Raw genomic sequence first — 22,017 nt, 5'->3', positions numbered from 1 at the left:
AGATGACACCAGGTGTTCCCGAAAATGGTAAGTATGCTCTGCCCCACCGGAATCACAGGCAACTACCACAATTTGCATAAAAATTGTAAGTGTGTTGCCTAACTCCGAACAGCAGTACAAAATAGTCAATCAAGTGATCGATGGACCAGAAAATCTTGTGACACGATAGCGCATGAAAGAAAGAAATACAATTGGAAACAGAATCAGACTTGACCTTTGTGGTTCCAGACATGTCTTTCTCTGAAGCAACTTGAGTCATACGTCTGTGTATCTGTCACCTTTATCGAATGTAATACAAGCGTAACTCGTTTACATATTGATTCGCTATTTACTTATGCAGAATAACCCAACTTTATCGTGTGTAAATAAAGTCGAAATCGATATATTGATAATCTCCCGTCTTGACCTGATGACTAGGTTTCCGAGGACCGCAGGTTTGTATTGATATGAGGATATGACACAACCAGACAAAGCACACAGTCTAACATGTATGTCTCATTTAGAAAGTTGCAAATGCTCTTAAGAACATAGAATTCAAAACAAGCTTTGTATATGATCACAGAACAATATAATTGTCAAGACCAATGACATTACTAACGGGAATGAGTGGACTTAACGAAATAGGAATTTGACGACTGCGGCAGGTGGACCGCGGCTTACTTGCTGTTATCGCTGTCACCTCATGTCAGGATTAAGTTCCAGGGATCCATTCATACTGTTTTCGCCGCTGTTTTACCTTTTGCGTCCGTTTGTTTCTGCGGATAATCCCGACTGGTTATTCTGTGGCGTTTTATGTATGTTATGTTTGAAAATTTATTGTGCTAATATTCGTCTGTTGTCTTTTGATTCAGTCTTAATACGTAAACATCCCACTAAATGGATCAGATAGGTAAATTGTGATTCATAGGGAATGAAGTATTAAACTGGTTACGGCATATCAAAATGTCTTCGCAAGGCTGATACACCTGGGTAGGTAAACCGTACACTGTATATTGACCAAAACAAATGACGTCATCTAGATGTGAATGTGGTAGTATGCTTTTGTGCCGCTTTGAGCAATATTCCTTCAATAGCACGACCGAAGAACACCAGAAATTGGCGATACACATTGGGACATGTGGGAAATCGAAACGGACATTAGACGTGTCAAGCGAATGCTTTAAACACCTCCCAGTCCCTTTTCCCAACAAGAGTACAATGTGTGTTGCTACAAACGTTGTGTAAGCCAACTCATCATACATTTTCAACACAATGAATGTCCATGATATATGTACATTCCTTTAGTTATATATGGCACGTGTACACACATAGAACAAAACCCCGATTGCATTATTAAACTTTATAAGCACAGCCGGTGGCGTTACACACGTTTCAACATTAAGAACTAAGCTATGGTTCAAGTCTACTTGTACACACAATTTAAGATAACAACAATTCAGTGCTTCAGAAAGATACAGAATCGGCCTTATTTTACATTTGAGCACGTTTTGTGTATTAATGTATACTTATTACAGATTTGACAGTAACTGATATAAGAAAGAGAGACAGCCCTTTCCATATTCAGAAATGTCAACCGTTAGCAGATTCCGGCTCTGACATGAGCACGAGTTATGAAACACTATCCAACAGTGGTGATAACAAATGTTTGCGGAATGTGCCCCGCCGGTACCACCCGTCACCATTACATGTCAAGGCAAGTCAAGTTTTCACCTGGCAAAACAAGGAATTGAAAGTTGAGGCAGTGAATGCTGTAACCCTGATCAAAAACCTTTTTAGCACCAATCGTATGACGCTCTTTGGGATGCCAGAAGACTCGATTCTACTTTAAAAGTTGGGAAATGTAGACACCACAGTACATATTCTTTGAGCAACGATGTTCCGGGTATATTGTTCAAAAGGTTTGTCAGAAACGACAATATATTTTGAATTATCTCCCTTTCTTCACGCAACAAAAGGCTTGTGCTTTAACACTGACGAATTTTATCTCATGTATATACTCTTCATGAAAAGAATTATACATGCATAAATTTGATGACACTGGACCCGATCGATTTTGTATGGTAGAAATTTAATTTTATTTCTAAGGAATCATTACAATTCATTAAATTTTCGAGTAAACATACAGATTTCCCGAAAAAGTAATGTTGTGACGTTGCGACGGAGTAATTCACCCAAACGCAACTGCCACGCCATAAACGTGCCGCATGCAACTGTCTGAACTGTAGTGACAATTCCTCTGTCAGCAAGGTTTAAAAGACCACGTCAGAAAAAACAGAAAACGAGCCGTTAAAATGCCACGTCTATCAGAAGCACAACGCAACAACGCCATCGGCCGACTGGAAGCTGTGGCGCAGGTGATGGTAGTGACCAGATTGACCATCTCTAACTTGTGGAGACGTTACACCACCGGTAAAGTTCGTGACGGGCCAAGGTCAGGACGACCTCGCGTTACAACGCCTGGCCAAGATCGCTACATCTGGGTACGACACCTGCGGGACCGTTTCATCACGAAGACGTCAACAGCCTCACAAATACCGGGACTGCGTTGAAAATCGGATCAGACTGTTCGAAATCGTCTGAGAGCAGCCGGTATTCTAGCCAGGAGACCCGTACGGGATAACATCCTGACGCCGCATCACCTCCGTGAACGTCAAGCAAGATGGAGACGTGTTCTCTTTACAGTCGAGTCCCGTTTTCTGCTGAAACGTGCTGACAGACCTGCCCGTGTGAACCGACTTCGTAACGAACGTTACGCTGAAAATTGCGTTCAGCAAGTGTTTCCGTTTGGAGGGGGAAGCGTTATGGTGTGGGGAGGCATTCATCACGGAGGCCGGACAGCTATTGTGAGAATGGATGGTGCTCTGAATGGTCTACGCTACCGCGACGAGATCCTGCAGCGTCACGTTGCCCACTTCATCAACGTCAATGGCGTCATCTTTCAGCAGGACAAAGCCAGACCCCATAACGCATGTTTCTGCGTCAGAACAACGTGCCTACGTTACCCTGGCCTGCCCGCTCGCCAAACTTGTCCCATATTAAACATATGTGGAACGTGCTGGATCGTCGTGTCCGTCAACGCCAACCACCGCCACAGGCACTTCAGGATCTGTTTGTGGCGCTAGAGCAGGAGTGGCAGAACAACCCCCAGGCTGTTATTCGGAATTTGATAGCGTCTGTGGGCAGTCGCTGCCATGGCCATGTGGTGATAGCAGCTCGAGGAGGCCATAATCGTTACTGACTTTCCACCTACCCCGGACGTCCTTGCGCCTGTTTTTGTTAAGCGCATATTGTACAGCAATACTTTACCTATACATCCCACTATTTATAATATTTATTAAATGTAAACTCGAAAAATAAACCAAGTTGCAATCCTGATGCATAGTTTCTTTTTTTTAAAGAGTATATATTGACATGATAAGAAAACGGTCAACATGTAGCTTAAGTGTCTAAGCATGGTTCTAATAGTGCGTGTCTGTTTTCAAAGTCTTTAACTATGCAGATAAGTAACTGATCCATGAATATCGGATCAGACTGTTCGAAATCGTCTGAGAGCAGCCGGTATTCTAGCCAGGAGACCCGTACGGAATAACATCCTGACGCCGCATCACCTCCGTGAACGTCTGCACTGATGTCGTCAGAGAGTCACATGGCCTCAAGCAAGATGGAGACGTGTTCTCTTTACAGTCGAGTCCCGTTTTCTGCTGAGACGTGCTGACGGACCTGCCCGTGTGTACCGACTTCGTAACGAACGTTACGCTGAAAATTGCGTTCAGCAAGTGGTTCCGTTTGGAGGGGGAAGCGTTATGGTGTAGGGAGGCATTCATCACGGAGGCCGTGATAAGAAAACGGTCAACATGTAGCTTAAGTGTCTATGCATGGTTCTAACAGTGCGTGTCTGTTTTCAAAGGTCTTTAACTTTGCAGATTAGTAACTAAGTCTCTAAGGACACTTGAACATCCCTAAGAGCGTCGACCAGGTCTGTTCTTAAATCCTGAAAAGCTGCTTTGTTCTATTGAAATACATAATAATTATGACACGCAAGTTCTCTTCAGAAAATGTTTATTCGTAAATATTGAAAGATCATTTACAAAGTTAAATGCACAGTTTAACGACGACGAAAGAAGTTCAGACATAAAGATGAATCCGACAAAGGTGACAACCGACATGATGAAGTAAAACAAAACCAAAACAGTCGGAACCTACAAAACTAACTTGAAATGTCTGACAATGTTTTGCAGAAAAAATAAATGGCTTATATATAGTTCAGATAACAAAATGATTCCGACAAAATCAATCTTCAACCTTCAAAGCTAACAAGTAATAATGTCTTGTAAGATATCTTATGATTATGGAAATTGTTTTATCGCTTTTATTAGTACAATTGGATATAAATATTTGTAATTGTACATACAACTATTGATTGCCAAAACAGTACAATTGTGCCAAAACAATTAATTTGAGTAATGGTTATCAAAAATATGTCTCCATACCCTTGAGTTTTATGTGACTCTATAATGAACAAGATACACTATTCATGATAATGGCTACACCAATGTTTGAGGACGAAACCTCCACCTTAAAAACGAAAAAAACATTCTTGTGTGTGAAATTCATGCTTTAGTAATAAACAGAACTAACACAGACAAATGTGTATAATATTGAATACTCGATTTTAATGATAGTTTATGTCCGAATGCAATGTTTATAATCTCAGTTCAGCTAAAATGTTATAGTCAGTAAGACACGGACAAACTAAAATAACATGATCTATTTATTTGAGTAAAAAAAAATTGTAACATACATATCAAAGTGAATAAACGTGTACCTAAGACACCGGTGGCTATGAGCATACAACGCATTATGTTGTAACTTCTGACGTCTTACGTTCTGACTCACACATTATGCTTTTGCACTGTGGTGACGTTTATATTTGGAAACTATATTTGAAAATAAACCTTTTCATATAACTCGTCACAGACAATAATTGCATTGATATTCGGTTGATAAAACGTTTTATATTTAAGTGTTTCCCATGGGGTTAGTCCTTAGAAGGCTGCAAAAATGCTTTGAGATATGTGTATTATTTAGATAATCAAACATCGTTGTGTCGAAGTTGACGGGACCTTCGTAAACACTTCTCGTTATCCAGGATTCCACACAACCGAAAATGATGAATAAAGAAGGAATATGCAGAGACCAAGCGTTCGACACATCAAGGTTCGACAAAACGGTTTTTGACTGCACATGTAAGTGTTAACCATATGAACAGAACTATAAATGTCCAAAAGAGAATACTTTGTTAACACAAACACAAATTCAGTAAAATGGTTCATAAGTTGCTTTGGTGTCATAAAAGCAAACATATGCCCTTCTATTCTTTCATTAGAGCGTCCTTCATTAATCACACTAGAGGCATGATAAGAATGATATAATAATAAGTGCATGTGTATTGCGCCCTTTCACAAATGGATGCTCACAACGCTTCCAGGTAAATAAACTGATGCATGTTGTATGAATACACATATGAGTAGCACTTAAACAAAACATTAAACATTACCACTTTTCGGCAGGTTTTATTAATGTAATGTTTAAGTACAGTGCTCTGAATATCGCCTCATATAAAGTCTTCGATAATCATTGACCGTAACTGATTTGAAACATGGACACTACACTTCCTGGTATCACGAAAAGAAACAACCGTCATTGAAAGTTCGAACACTGGCGTTACCTCTAATTAACAGCCTGCACTTTGCCTAGTGTTTAATATTTACACATTCAAATGCATGTGTCTTGAGAAGCTTTTCATATTTTTCTGTACAACATCAGATCTTCGTAGGGAAAGTTGAAACACAGATTATACTTTTTCACCAGTGCGTCTGCACAGACATGCTGCAATGATGATACCGATTATCTGAAATGATCAATGCAAAGGTGTAAGTATTATTTACACGTATTTCGTAGTTTTGAATGAAATAGTCAGCATTAACGACATTAAATGTCCGTTCTATCAGTCAGCTGTCGCACGCAAATTGGACTGTTTATACAAACTGGATTCTCTTGAAACGGGTTGTGAGGAGACTGTCAAGTTAGTGGGACATTAATAAGTGGATAATTTATATGATATGTCAAACAAATGAAATGCAGAAAGAGAAAACACAAGCCTGGACTGTATAACCTGACAAATGAAATACAACAACTATGAATTTTACAAATAATCTGTGATATTATGTATCAAATCTGGTTTGAACAGTTTTGAACTCCTTGTATCGAACTTTGCAACACAATATTAACAGATATAATGTAACACATGTGAATTGACACGATGAAGGCACAGTTAGTGAGTAATAAGAGCGGAGGAACTTCCCACAACTGAATACTTACCAATTTAGTAAGGGACCGACCATTTGATATTCTTTGGGGTTTGGGTAGGGGTGTGTGGGATGTGGGGTGTGGGCCGTGTGTTTGTATCAAAAAAAATAAATCGTCCCCGAAAGATTCTTGGAAAAAATGAAGATGCCTGCAACAAAATTTACATTATTGCAAGGTATTTTTCTTTTAAAAAACCCATTCACGCCTATAGTTATAAATAAAAAAATGTCTGGTTTTGTAGCTGCAGCTGAACAAATATATAATCTCAATACAAAATCCCAGCCGACACCCTGCAACCCCCAGAATATTGAATAGTCGGTCCCTAACGTGTAAATGAAAATGCAAAAAATGTAATTTTCTCAAAACGTTGACACGTGCATCTTTCAGATTTAGAGATAAATAATGTAACTGCAATGACGACGGCCTCCGTTATGAAAAGGGTAGTGCTGTGACAATTCAACGTTACTCAATTTCACCGCAATGACGATTGCTTCAAATATGAAGATCGCGGTGCTGTTTGAATACATAGATACTTACTGTTACCGCAATAACGATTGCTTCAAATATGAAGAGTGCAGTGCTGTCAGAATACATAGATACTTACTGTCACCGCAATGACGATGGCTTCAAATATGAAGAGTGCAGTGCTGTCAGAATACATAGCTAATTACTGTCACCGCAATGACGATGGCTTCAAATATAAAGAACGCAGTGCTGACAATACACATATATACTTACTGTCACCGCAATGACGACGGCTTCAAATATGAAGAGCGCGGTGCTATATTCATGCACCTTTTCCTTCAGCAGTTGGAAGCATCCCTGGAAAATGCACATGCGCATTAATATCACGCTGAAGCTCTATAGTCATATATTTAGTATGCAGATGACCGTTTAGTATCTTTATAACATACTAAAAGTTATAGTAATTACACTACAATGCGAAAGTCTGTTATAGTGTTCTGCTGTAAATTTGCGAATAATCCGGAGACAAATTCCAAATTATTCACAAATAATCCACGATTTTTTACGAAACTTTGTTTTTTTTACGTCACTAATGGGACTCAATGGCAATTCCCTTTATATAAGATTCAACAGTGTGAATGGATTGCAGGGTATGTTTGATAAATAAACACCATTTTTCTTAAATGTTCCTGCCATTATAATGTTTTCCTTAAAAATGAAGACATGAAGGTCCACATGCGTGATTGTATCACGTGAAAGCTCTCTAGATCTATTAACATGTATACAACGCAGATGACAGTTTAGCGTATTTATAATATATATATAATATACTTAACACTGTATATATAATATTAATATATATTTGAATATATACTTAACACTATATATATATATATATACATGTTAATTTAAGTGAAATGCCTATTTGTGTTCTGTACAACTGAGGGAAAATGCACCAGATCACACATGCACCGTTGTTTTACCTGCTTGAACAGAAATTGGCAGTTCCCGGTGGAGTTTATTGCGTTAGCCGACTCGGTGGTACAACAGCTCGCTGGTAATTTTCCCTGAAAGATCAGTAAACTGTGAACATTTGAAGGACTAACCAGCCTATTATAATATGTTATTGAATCATCATCGTATGTTAAAACTCATGCTGGGCTGTCCCTTTTAAGAATTACATCGTTCTTTAAATTCCATTTCAATACACGTCAATCGCAAATTTGCATACCATGTGAGCTGTAAAATCAGTAAGTACATACATGCAATATAACTATGAATATTTTAAGGGATAGAGGGAATAAGAACTTGCTCAGGTATTTGGGGCGTCCAGTGTAGCTTCATTTGCTAAGTCCCCCAAAACGCCCTTCCATACCGCTTTTGGTAAACATGTATTATTAATTCCTTTCAAAGGAATGCAGTTAATTCATGAAAAAAACATGCATGGTACACACCTTCTCAGTGCCGGTGTACACAGTGTCGTAATCTTTGTGGTCGGAGACACCACAGCATTTGAACTGTTAATACAAAAATATGGACATGTGTCAGACAAGAAAAGCACACCATTATCCGACTGTGAAGTGTTAATTGCAGTCTGTTCCAACCCTTTTATGTCTGGAAAAATGTCTTTTATTAAACTGACTCAATGTGAAATAGCTATGACAATGTTTGGCATTCATAATGGATCGGTCATGAAAAGCTATTAAATGGCATTTTCATTGTCGTCTCTGATAATCACAAATGAGAATGATTAGCATAAGACGTGCAGTGAAAACGTGAATGGGCTGTACTAAACAGTGCCAGGTAAGATTTACTGAAAAGCAATATGTACACGCAGCATATTCTTATCACGACCTATTGAATGTGTGAGGAAAGCCCGAAGTGACGTCAAGGTGTATCTTCGTCGTGTACGACTTTGTTGAACATACGGGAGCGGTATGGGGAAACATACATAAGCGAATCTGGTATTCGAAACTTCTATCTGGGGATTTTCATACGCCTGCGGATGGACGTCTAATTGCTGCACCAAGTAAAATGTTACTCAGAGTAATAATAATGAGCAATATATCATATATTGTGCTGCTTCCTAAATAACAAAACCCTTACCGTTTTTTGAAGATAGTCCCACGAATTTCTGAACTCGTTGGTCGTATTCTTCTTGTACTCGTTCTGTACATTTAGTGTAAGGTTGGCTTGGAAGCTGTTGACGTCATCAATCTAACAAAATATAGATCGTATTTTAATATACCACCCTCCGTAACAAGGCCAGGATGGAATTCTGGCAAGGATAACGCCATTAAAGTATATTTGAATAAAGTCGAACTAATCATAACAAATCTGTTACAAAAAAGAGTTCATTATGCGATTCCGACTATGTGATAAGCATGTGTTATCAATTAGTCATAACACCATGTGTTCGCGAAAACGTGGGCGTCTCGTACCCCTCCGGTGTCACCTGTCACTCTTTCTGAAAATGATTCATCCACATCGTCACCAATAGTATATAAGTGATGTTTCAGGTCTGTTATTTTATCATAATGTTGATGTGAAGAGGCGTTATGTAAAACCTTTGTCAACAAACCCTTGTTTATAGCAGTACCCTTGCTATTGTAGCTAGTTTCGACCTCTCTATACGCAACAGTCCAGAGTGCTATAATGCGTAGGTTAGACGTACCCGCACAACTAACATGACTGTGATAGCCAAGGCCGCTAATTCTCCAATGACGATGACCACAGCAAAGGCGATGTACTGAAACATAAACGGTACTTATTTATGTTTGTTTGTTGTTCAACGCCGCACTCAATCCAGTTATTGACATTATGAGCATAGATCGACGCAATTGGGATATGATGACATGTATCAACCAGGTGAGCGAGCCTGACCACCCGATCCCGTTAGTCACCTCTTACGACAAGCATAGTCGCCTTGTACGGCCTTGCTGAAGACCTATTCAACCCCTGTACTTCACGGGTCTACACATTCATTATAACGATTCGGGACTGAAATGGATGTTGAACGGATTGAATCATGAGGTGAGGTTAAAATTCGGTTTAAGATTACTGCACTTATATAGCGACGTGCATGCACGTGTGTGTGTGTGTGTGTGTGTGTGTGTGGCTGTTTGTACTAGTCCGGTCTAATGTCGATTTATAGTGCTAGCTCACTGAGATACCATGCCGTAGTTTAACACGAATACCCCACTCAGACATTGAATACTGACTACGAGCCGACCAGTCCTTGTTTTAGCCCCTTTATGACGAGCGATAGACAGGGTCACAACAATTACTATCTTTAAACTTCTTTTGGTATGACGCGGCCGAGGATCGAACCCCGGACCTTCCGCTTTCTGGGCGGACGCTCTACCACAAGACCACGGAGGCAGTCGATTGAATCATGAAGTCGGATGTAATTATGGTAATGAAGTCAACTTACAAACGTAATCTGTATTCATTTTGTGAGCGTCAAGTGGCAATGATGAGACCCAATGATATGGGGTCTGCACACCCTAATTATCAGTATAACTTTCATTACAGTTGCCTATAAACTTGATAGGGGTACCTTGTTAAACTGCGGCATGGTATCCCAGTGGGCTAGTAGTATCAAACTGGCACTAGTCCAGACTGAGACATGCAGCTTCACACATACTAGCACGCACGTCGCTATGTACACGTAAGTGCAATAATCTCGTAGTATGAGTCCTCACCTACTATGAGTCCCGAGTGAGTGTACGGAGTTACAGCGTGTGGTCATGTTGATACTGTTTTATCGAGTTTTGATGCCGACCGCTGAATGGTCTCGATTATTATAAGGCCATACAAGATTCAATGTCGCTCTGATATTCCTTGCATTGGCTAAACATTAACATTCACAAGCCCACAAATGTATGCGATTTGCGCCACTCCAGTATCTTACAGACGTGTGAGAAAAATAGAGATGTGTTGACCTATGGCACATGGCATGGTTTCAAACTACAGCTCTTACTGCGAAATATTTCATAATGTCGTACACATGAATCCCTCGTGTAGTGTATGTCCTAATATGAAACCTATTTCAATATTTCGTGACAAAAAGGGTGAATGAATACCCATTGATGAACGCTTGATGACGCGCAATCAGTGAGTGCACCGAGATAGACCATGATATCACCTTTAAGTCAACAAGCATGGGTCACTAGGTGACTATTCCTAACAGGAATCCCGTCGGGAGATGACAAGAACAATAGCAATATATTACACGACACTCGTCCCCAATACGATACTTCATTCAGACCTTTACCTCATTTGGTAATCACCATGTAAGATTTTATGAAAAAGCATTTTTCTTACTTTGGTAGTATTGTTTCAATAGCTACTGCTTTGTATTATAGTACCTACCAGTCCCAACAAGCACTTGCTCTTAGTGGAAGCTCCGACACAGCCACAACAGCAGACAAGCAGCACGAGAGAACCAAAGCCAATAATGATCCAGCCACTATTTTCGAGATAGTGTGCACCATCTTCTATCTCCACTACATTTAGTAGTTCTGAAGCTGATGGGTCAGCCTTGAGATATATTCCCAATGCTAAGGTGCCCAAACCCAAAACCTGTAAAATGCAATATTACAAATAGGAATACTATAATATATTCGTCACATGTAATAGGATGTCGAGGGATTTCAAAAACACCCAACTCTATTATATTTTTTGTCGCTTTAACTATTATTTCAGGTATATCACGGTATACAATGACATGTCGAAAACGTTGAGGTGTATTGCAAGCACAGTGTTCGTTTTCTTCAGTCGTTACATATGTGTTGAAGAGCAGTGATACTTCTTATATATTTATGTATGTTTCTTTTAAACAATGCTAATTCCAATGAAGATAGACTTAATATGTTGATGTTCTTATGACTTACCGAAAAGATGACATTGAAGAAGATGAAGAGGCAACTGAATGTCTTTTCACAACAGTTGAACCCCATCTTTACCGGCTGTAAAGAAGAGAATACAAAATCATAGCGTGTGAAGTCTTGCACAAGGTGGTAACGCTATAGCTGTGACACTCGTTTATTGTGAGTGAGTGAGTGCGTATGGGTTTATGCCGCTTTTAGCAATATTCCAGCAATATCACGGCGGGGGACACGACACAGCAAATTGGCTTAACACATTGTACCCAAGTGGGGAATCGAACCGGGGTCTTCGACGTGACGAGCGAGCGCTTTAATCACTTGACTACCCCACCGCCCCTACTCATTTATAACTGAGGTACCAGTTTATGGAAGGCTACCCTCCCCAATACCCTCCCTCCCCAATACCCTCATCGAAACTACAGCGACAATTATACTGCCATGATAATGCAGTTCTGGAAGAAGAACCCACAGCGTTAGCACTGTTCCTGATGACACCAAATGAAACCAATCTGTTTTGAGAAAAAGCAGAAAATGAAAAAATCGGGTTTGTGCTGTCTGGCTCAGGGCATGGGCTCAACAACTGAGGTTTTTGACACACGTTCACGCTACAATGAATGCAAATATGCTTTTGTAAAGTACTTATACTACTTATACCAGTATACAATGTAATTGTCTAAATTGTGCTTGATACAAAATTACTGTGTGGTCATTTTCAACAAAGTTATGACGACAAATAACAAAACCCAGATAGTCAAAAAGATTTTGAATAGGTACGTGTACTTATACATGGCGGACTATCCGTGTACCAACGACACTTTCTACATTCAAACAATTCCGGTGTTCTAGTTGCTAGTCCTAGGATTATTGTGTCCAGATCCGCCCTGGTTCTTAGTCCTAGTCGCCATGCCTTATGAGCCAATGTCTGTTGGAGGACATCGCAAGCTAGGACACATTAGTCAGAGGTCCTATTGCCATGTGAGTACTTTCACACAGATGCCATGGGTTTATTGTAAATCGTTTGGTTTCAGGTGATACGTCGGTTGTGGTTAAATATCATAGGTAAATATCACAATAGATATGGAATAGTTGGATTATCGATTGAATGGTTGAGCGTTGGCAGCATGTGGTGGTGTTTACTGGATTTCTAAAGTAAGACGCATCATGCGCTACTAAACAGCAGAAATGTCACGGATGTGGGAAAGTGAACCTGTTTAATATCACAGGAGCGGAGCAATACCTCTGTTTGAGCTGTAATTGGTGGCTGATATTTTCGTTCGTAACCTACTTCAATCGTACATGAAGGTATGAGAGGAAAATAGATTTGATAATTATAAATTTTGACACAAATTTGCATAATCTTATTGTATACTTTAATGAAATGCAAGAGAATTAACGCAAGAGAATACTCAGTCTTGAATGCCAGGCAAACAGATTACATTGGGCGTAAAAGGCAAAATAGTGGTGAAAATTATGTGTATTGATCACTTGAGATCAGTGATGACACCAGATGTTCGCGAAAAGCGTAATAATTTCATCCTCTGCTGATAGAACTCGCCACTCATGCAAGTGGTTTTCATATATATGATGCCAGTGAGTAAGGAGGCCTAGGTGAGACACCTCCATGTTGTTTGATAGCATCGCGCCGATAATTGCGCGTAATAAAGTTAAGTAAAAGCATGTTTGTGATGGCTGTTACTGGACGCGGGGTTAGTTTATCGTTTAACAATTCAAAGCTGAAGAGCTCGCTCGTGTTCATCTCTAGTCTGTTTTCCTTTGATCTGAATGATCCAGCACTCTACTATATTCAAGGACCGTTATTCTACTGCAAAATACTTAAATAAGTATTGAAGTAAATGATATCACGGATATCTCCCCCCTCTTTCACTCGCTCTCTCCTTCTCTCTATCTGTATGTTTTTCTCTTTTTAATACCCGTTATTGTTGTCAACATGTTCGCGAAAATGTGACCGTATCCGGTCCCACCGGTGGCAACCGTCACAAACACATGCAAAGGTAAGTCATCTGTTTACTTGAAAAAGACCCAACGGTATGGTACTTGTCAAAATATGGAATTGCATCGGACATCATTTCTGTCATTGATGCATCAAATTTGGAAATGTCCTCCACATGTCTGCTATAAAACTTTTGGAAAGCTTTACTGGGCCCTTGAATGTTGCAACCTTGATCAAACAACTTCTTACCAAGAGTCTTTGGGGGCTCTTTGAAATCTCGGCAGAAGTAGCATGCTCGATTGTACCTCAAAGTTTGTGAAATGTAAACATCAAATGCTGGATCTTCAAGAATATTGCTCGACATAAATGGAAAGTTGACTATTGTGAAAGTTAAAGTTATCACTCTGGTCATACAGTATGGTAGAGAGTGTTTTGCCACTCTAAATTGTCATGCATGGATCTAAATATGAAACAGAGGAGGTGGTCTCTCAACTTGCCTCCTCATTTGAAGGAATTTGGCTATTGGATAGTTATTGAACGATATCTAATCATCTACATGTATATACCTAAAGTTTAAGATAAACTTCTTGGTCAAGTCCAGCATTTCTCATATTGTTTTCTCAGTAAACTTCAGATGACATTTGCTTTCATCTTTTGACAAATTGCCCTGAACCTGTGAAGATAGATATAAAACTGTATCTATGGTCACCACGTTCTGTATTAAAAGCTCCAGGGATCAGAAAGAAGTTTCCTCATGTGGGATAGTGGTTTACAAAGATTTAAATATTTTGACGGAATTGAACTTGGTTCTTTTCTGAGACTGAAAAACGTCAAGCAGTATTTTGTGAATCAGCATGGTATTAATTCCACTTGTCTCAAATAATTTCTGTGAATATAAAGAAAGTCCTTTCGTCATTGCATTAAGGATTATAGTTCTTCTTTGAGATAGGGATTTGGTGGTACATTTGCTGGACCCAGCAATCTAACCATCTTTGCATCTGGTACAAAAGAGGAATGGATATGTCTTCAGGTTTTAAGTTGATAGAACTGATACATGGTTTTGGCAGACTTCTTCCCAGGTGAAGATACTGACCTTATTTGTGGCATAGTTTGATTAGTCACTTGTACCAAGTTCTTTGATCAAACAATTAATGTAGTGATGCTTAAATAAGACATTATCAAGTCTTTGAAAGGTATTTAGAAGTGATGCACATGAGGAAGAAAATTTATGGCTGTCAACACAACGTTTCGGTGTATATATTTACTCCTTCATCAGGTGAATAAATGCTATGAGGCGGAGAACATATACTCAACAACAAAAGTACCTGTGTCACCAATATTTGAGTGTATTTTTCAAACAAGTAAAGTTTGGTTTTCAATATTGTAGTACATATATGGAAACAAGTAAAAAAACTGCTACAGAAAAGCATGCATTCCATGCAAAAGTTTACTTTTATGCAAGCCCATGCATTTCACCCAAGAATGGGTATAAAAACATGTGCGTTAACGGGATTCCATATGCATCGTTTAGCATCGTGCTGACAACAACCACTCAGAAAAACAACAAAATTACGCAATTATTCAACATTACGAAATGCCACGCCTGTCCGAAAATGAGCGTCTGTGAGCCATAATGATTGATATGTTTGAAGCAGAATCGAGTCAACGTGATGGTGCAAGACAATTTAACGTCCAAAGAAACACCATTTGGTTTTTATGGCAACGTTGGCAACAGAAAAATGCAGTCAGAGACCATCCTCAGAGGGGCAGGCCACGCGTAACCATTAATCGACAAGACAACTGGATTTGAACAACACACCTACGAAATCGATTCCAGCCAGCGACAGTGACTGCAAGAAGCATCCCTGGCCTTCGACGAATATCTTCACAAACCGTAAGTCGTCGCCTCAGATTTGCAGGGATTGTCGCCAGAAAACCCGCCAGACGTCCCATTTTGACAGGAAACCACCGTCAAGCACGTCTACAATGGTGCAGACAGCGTCTACACTAGACGGCCATGCAGTAGGGACAAGTTCTATACACTGACGAGTCTCGTTTTCACCTCAGCCAGAGCGATGGACGGATTCGAGTGTACAGACGTCGAGGTGAACGCTACGTCAATCATTGTGGCATGGAAGAAGATCGGTTCGGGGTCGGCAGCGTTATGGTATGGGGTGGGATAACAGCAATACAGAGGACCCGTTTGATAGTGGTAGAGGGAAATCCCAATGGACAGCGCTACCGCGACGAGATCATCGGCCCCGTTGTTCTACCGTTTTTGCGTCGTCATGGCCCAGGCATTACCTTTCAACATATTGCACGACTTGTTCAGGATTCTCTTCAACAAAACAACGTGAATGTCATCCCCTGGCCGGCTCGCTCCCCTGATCTCTCACTAATCGAGCACATGTGTGATGAGATGGATCGGCGCCTTCGACGTCAACCACGTGTTCCACAGACACTCCAGGAACTTCGAAACATGCTCCAGTAGATATGGACAGATATCCCTTAGGACTTTGTGCGACTCCTAGTCCATTCCATGAGACGAAGATGTGTTGCTTGCATCGCAACCAGAGGAGGACACACACGCTATTGATTTGTAAATTGACATTTTGACGTGTTCATGTCTTTTATGAAATCCCTCATTTTCTGAAGTCAGTATGGCAAATTAAACCATTTGAACACTTACGGGAGTCTTTTATCTGTTACAAACCGAAATTGTTTCAGATTTGGTAAAAATCAACTTTGCATTATATCTTAGTCAATGTCACAGGAACTTTTGTTGTTCAGTATCCATGTATATAAACTAGTGTCCAAAAGAAACGATACCAACTTATTTTCAAAATTGTTTTTTACTAAGTGAATTGTCAAGTATGAAAACATGCCAATTCGTATTGCACATCCCAAACACAGCATAGTCGATAAAAAATACCGGGAACACGTGATCACTTCCGGGAAAAGACGTGAATTTCGTGAAAGTGACATTTCCCTCTCTAGCATGTTCTGCACGTGCAGAAAAACTGTATAAAACGGCTGATCAGACACGTTGATATCACAGCAACAAAAAGAACACAAGATATGCCACGTTTGACTGCCATCGAGAGAGAGAGAGCCGTTCGAATGGTCCAACAAGGAGCGTCACACGTCGACGTCGCCAGAAGGTTGGGCTGCGCACGCATCACTATCACCAGGTTGATGCAGCGGTTACGTCAGACAGGTCAGACGTCAGACAGGCCCAGGAGTGGAAGACCACGAGTAACCACGCCCCGTGAAGATCGTTACATCCGGGTATTACACCTGAAGAACCGCACCGTAACAGCGACGTCCACGGCGGCTACAGCACTGGGACACAGGATCAGTCGACAGACCGTCTACAGGAGACTACGGCAGTATGGTATCCGGCCACGTCATCCCTACCGCGGACCGCTCCTGACGCCTCGACACCGGAACAACAGACTGATCTGGGCCAGGCGAGTTCGACGTTGGCAACGGCGGGACTGGGCACGTGTTATGTTCTCTGATGAGAGCAGATTCCTCATCTTCAGAAACGATGGACGGCAGCTTGTATACCGACGATTTGGTGAACGTTTGGCGCCTAACTGTATCCAACAGGTCCGGCCGTTTGGAGGTGGAGGGTTAATGGTTTGGGGCGGCATATGTGGTGAAGTCAAAACGATGCTTGTCGTAATTCGTGGAAACCTGAATGCACAGCGTTATCTTGATGACATCCTACGGCCTGTTGTGGTGCCCTTTATTCAGCAACAGCCTCGTGGACTCCTTTTCCAACATGACAATGCAAGGCCACACACAACAAGATTGACACAGAACTTCCTTGCCAACGCCAACGTACAGGTTTTGCCATGGCCCGCATGTTCACCGGACATGAATCCCATCGAGCACTTATGGGACCACCTCGATCGGTAAATCCGACGTCGCCGTGTGCCTCCAGCCTCAATGGCAACGCATCACTCCCAACGTCATCAGACGTTTGACGTCATCAGTCCGTAGGCGTGTTCTTGCTTGTATTGATGCTCACGGTGGGCATACCCGCTACTGACTTGACTTTGAGACGTGTGGTGTGACATTTCCCGTTGTTTCTGTGATCAGTGCTCTAACGAAATGTTCATTTTTCGACCCCACCCATCTTTAAAGGCTTGTCATATTGGTTGTACAGATTTTATTGAAATGAAATTTGTGTACAGATGTTGTGAAAGGATTTCTCAAAAGCATAACACCAATCCTAAACTTCTGCATTGTTTAGTTTTTCTTTTATGTCGTTGCAAACAGGTGGTATCGTTTCTTTTGGACACTAGTTTATATGTACCTGTAAGAACACAAAAGTAATAAGATAACAATGGTTAATCGTTATGTTAGTTGAGGCCTTATGGCTGGGAACAGCTACACACGTTTCAGGTAGGGCAGTCAGATGACAGCTGGCTGGGACTGAATGGGTTTATTTCAACTGCGTTTCCTCTTTTTCAGTTTGTGCATTCTACCAATTTCCAACATCATGCACTGACTTAACTCATTCAAAAAGAAATTCAAAGGAGTTTCTCTTTTCCTTTGGCCCTTTTTGGGCATATGCTTCGAAAGCAATCATAATTATTTAAAGTTATGATACCAATTGGAAGGATGCTGCTCACGATATTTTGGTCCATATTTGAATAAATGACGAGGGTTGTTATTGTGAACAATAGAGAAGTCACCTGTGATGACTTTCAGAATGGTATTAGTCCTCGAAGAGACAAGTGGTGGAAACCTGATAACCGGCTTACCTTTGTTTCTGATGAATGCCAACAACCTGCTAAAGATTCATGTCTGTATAGAGTTTCTTTCAATATTAGCAAATTGACAATTTACATTCATTAATAACTGTAATATGATTAAATTTCCGAATCCATATTGGTACAAACCCTATTGTTTAGACACTGTGATTTCTCTGTCAATTTATCGTAAGGGATAGTTGTGCACTTCAATTACATGTTTACACTATAGCAAGATTCATGAGTGATTAACTCTATTTGTCTCATACAGTCTCTGACAGTATATTATTGGGCATTGTTTTATGGTTGCAAGAATTATTGTTAGTAGTTTACACAAGGATGTGGTAATACATTTGCTGGACAATTTATCTCTCTTATCACCTTATGAATCATCTGACAAAGTAACATATTATATTCTCAATCTTTGTAGTTATCTGAAGCTATATACTGATCAACGTTCTTTTCTTTTTTCGGAACAAGTACAGACAAGAAGAGATGTACGTTTCAAATGACAAACCTACATTATAGGATTATTGCATAAACACATGTTAGAGAGATACATTTCTCAAACTTTTTGAAATCGTGAATCACCAAATGGTGTGCGTCTTGTAGTTATGTTCTTTTCACAAAAAAACATTTATACAGTTACAATTCTGAGGTGATCATTGGAAAAAAGGTAGTTTATTTCAAATGCTAAAACTAATCTGACCATGAAATAGAATTTAAGGACTCAAGTTGCGTTGATATAATCAGAAAATGAATATTTTGAGAGCTTAGGGTATGAGAGATTTGTAACTCTGTAATCTTACCTGAAGTAAACAATTTTAAACTTCTACCATAATGGCATATTCGCTCTCGTTTACAGTCGGTGATAACATCTGCTCCTGTATAAATAATATAATACTGAATCAATATTTGGCGACAATTGGTTCTATTCGGCTTGTCAAAAGGCTCATACGTCGATACTATCTCAGTATAGAGTTGTCTTTATCAAGACCATATGTCTATTATATAAGTAAGGCTGAATCAATTCTGCATACAGTAAACAATGATAGTCAGACAGGCGGCCTGCTCATGAGGCCTGCTCATGTCTGTATTGGGCTTCGAAAGTAAAGCAACTGTGCATGTTGCTCACGGGCTGTGCTTGTCAACCATTTGTACCCTTTGCACTATCAACAGTTATGACGTTAAACGTTTTGGGATTACTCTTGTATTAAATGTATTCAATCTGCTAAAGTGCTGATATTGTACATTTTTTAACTTTAACATTCATATCATTTCGAAAGAAAAACATGTTTTGTCCTGTACATCCAAACGAGGTAACTGTTAAAAATGCCCATTCCCCATGGTGTTCATGTTGACGAAACACCCTATGTGTCTTGTTTGTTGTTTAACGCCTAACTCAGCAATATTCCAGCTAAATGACGGCGGTCTGTAAATAATCGAATCTCGATCAGACAATCCAGTGATTGACACCATGAGCATCGTTCTACGCTGTTGGGATACGATGACATGGGTGTTAATCGCCTCTTACGACAAGCATGGGTTTCTGAAGACCAATTCTAAACCGAAATCTTTTCGGGACGAAACTACTCATAAGAACCATTAATCATGATGGTTTATAAATGACTTTGTTTTTACCAAAAGCATTTGAAACAAATTGCATGAATATAAAATCGTGCAATCAGGCTTGTCTTTATGCTGACTTGAACTACTTTTATTATTTCATTATTCATCAATGTTGTATATCTATATGCTATCAGATAATGTAAACGTCCACCACACTTATATACGGAACGGTGAATTCACGTCAAAAGTGATATCATAACACAAAAAATTTCTTTGAACTAATATTCAAATACACAACAACAATGTTCACGAGGAACGTTATTCAAATGTATAAGAGCCTATTCATTTCTCTGAGAGGATCTGACTACACATGACCTATTCGCAAAGGTTACATTGTTACAGAACACTATTCAAAATCTTGCATTCAAATACACTGAACACAAGGAAAATGTTGACCCATTTATAAATTCATAGAAGGAACCCGAACCATTTACAGATAAGACCTGACCACTGGAATGATCTGTAAGCGACAGCTATCTCACCTGTTTGTGCTGCCAGTACACTCCGTGTTCTCGATGCAAATAACAATACACCGCACGACTAGCGACGCAAGGTAGAACGCAATAAATTTATACCGCCATTTAACCGCATATGTTGTCGTGGTATATTGCAGGGCGTGTATGAACCATCACGATATTAAGCGAGATGAGGTATATAATGTGAAATAATCAATGATCAACTGTTCACATAACAACTTGAACAGTGCAAATACGACAAAGGGAGCCCAATAAATCAATCATATGGTGAGTGATGTGTGTTGCATTTACCGTTGTATCGTGTAAAATGAATTGCGTAGGTTTTCCTTATCGATTCAGTGCATGTATGTGTGGTGGTTGAATGTAATACATGGACACATTTGCTGTTGGGCATTAGATACCTGAGAGGTTGAAATAGACATGTTTTATGGCTCCGTAGGACAATCAAGTACCTGGGGAAATAAAGTACCATTTCATAAGCACGTTTGCAGTCGGATAAAAAGCCGCAGAAAGATTGGTGTTCGAAGTATACGTGTACCGTACACTATCTAAAATGTGTACGGGATAAATTATAAGGATTCGTTCTATGTATTTAATGATGAACAAGACCCTTTTCGTATCACATGATACATTATCCAACGGCCTTGTAACGATACATCTTCCACGGCCTCTGTTCTGCTTAGAAACAACAGAATGGGGTTGAAAAACACTATAATATAACGAGAATCTGTGCGAAATATAAAAACAAAACACCCACTCACATTTTCTTTGTTTGAGTGTATATACAATATCTTGTGAGGAGTTCAGCTGACTTATGTACACACAGGCAAATGTGTCTCCTTTACATTTTGAGGTACATCCGACATCTTGAAGGAATTCATCAAACACATGTACAAATTGATAAATGTGTTTCCTTTACACGATGAGGTACATGCGATATCTTCTGAGGCGTTCATCTGACACATGTACACACAGATAAATGTGTCTCTTTTACCTTATGAGGTATGTACGGCCAACTTGTGAGGAGTTTATCTGACACATGTACACACAGATAAATGTGTCTCTTTTACCTTATGAGGTATGTACGGCCAACTTGTGAGGAGTTTATCTGACACATGTACACACAGATAAATGTGTCTCTTTTACCTTATGAGGTATGTACGGCCAACTTGTGAGGAGCATAGCTGACACATGTACACAAAGATAAATGTGTCTCTTTTACCTTATGAGGTATGTACGGCCAACTTGTGAGGAGCTCAGCTGACACATGTACACAAAGATAAATGTGTCTTTTTACCTTATGAGGTATGTACGGCCAACTTGTGAGGAGTTTATCTGACACATGTACACACAGATAAATGTGTCTCTTTTACCTTATGAGGTATGTACGGCCAACTTGTGAGGAGCACAGCTGACACATGTACACACAGATAAATGTGTCTCTTTTACCTTATGAGGTATGTACGGCCAACTTG

At 39.9% G+C, this 22,017-nt stretch overlaps 1 protein-coding gene across 2 annotated transcripts; it reads right to left on the bottom strand.

Moving 5' to 3' along the window:
• Positions 1–4,042: 4,042 nt before the first annotated feature.
• LOC124111282 (CD82 antigen-like) lies at positions 4,043–20,705 on the bottom strand. 2 transcript variants are annotated; one of them, XM_046470931.2, is made up of 10 exons: positions 20,549–20,693; positions 19,247–19,321; positions 11,730–11,804; positions 11,209–11,418; positions 9,509–9,583; positions 8,941–9,051; positions 8,289–8,351; positions 7,818–7,901; positions 7,108–7,191; positions 4,043–5,911 (listed from the first exon to the last, which is right to left on the bottom strand). In XM_046470931.2, exons 3-10 carry the CDS (start codon positions 11,793–11,795, stop codon positions 5,855–5,857), a joined length of 750 nt encoding a protein of 249 aa, XP_046326887.2. In that variant the 5' UTR covers positions 11,796–11,804; positions 19,247–19,321; positions 20,549–20,693; the 3' UTR covers positions 4,043–5,854. The 2 variants fall into 2 exon arrangements, with proteins under 2 accessions (XP_046326887.2, XP_046326888.2); XM_046470932.2 differs by lacking the exon at positions 19,247–19,321 and having other exon boundaries at positions 20,549–20,705.
• Positions 20,706–22,017: the final 1,312 nt, after the last annotated feature.

Source organism: Haliotis rufescens, unplaced genomic scaffold (assembly GCF_023055435.1).
Source record: "Haliotis rufescens isolate VD_foot unplaced genomic scaffold, xgHalRufe1.0.p SCAF_6, whole genome shotgun sequence".
In the NCBI taxonomy this organism is placed as follows: Eukaryota; Metazoa; Mollusca; class Gastropoda; order Lepetellida; family Haliotidae; genus Haliotis; species Haliotis rufescens.
This window is presented reverse-complemented; position numbering and strand designations above follow the sequence as displayed.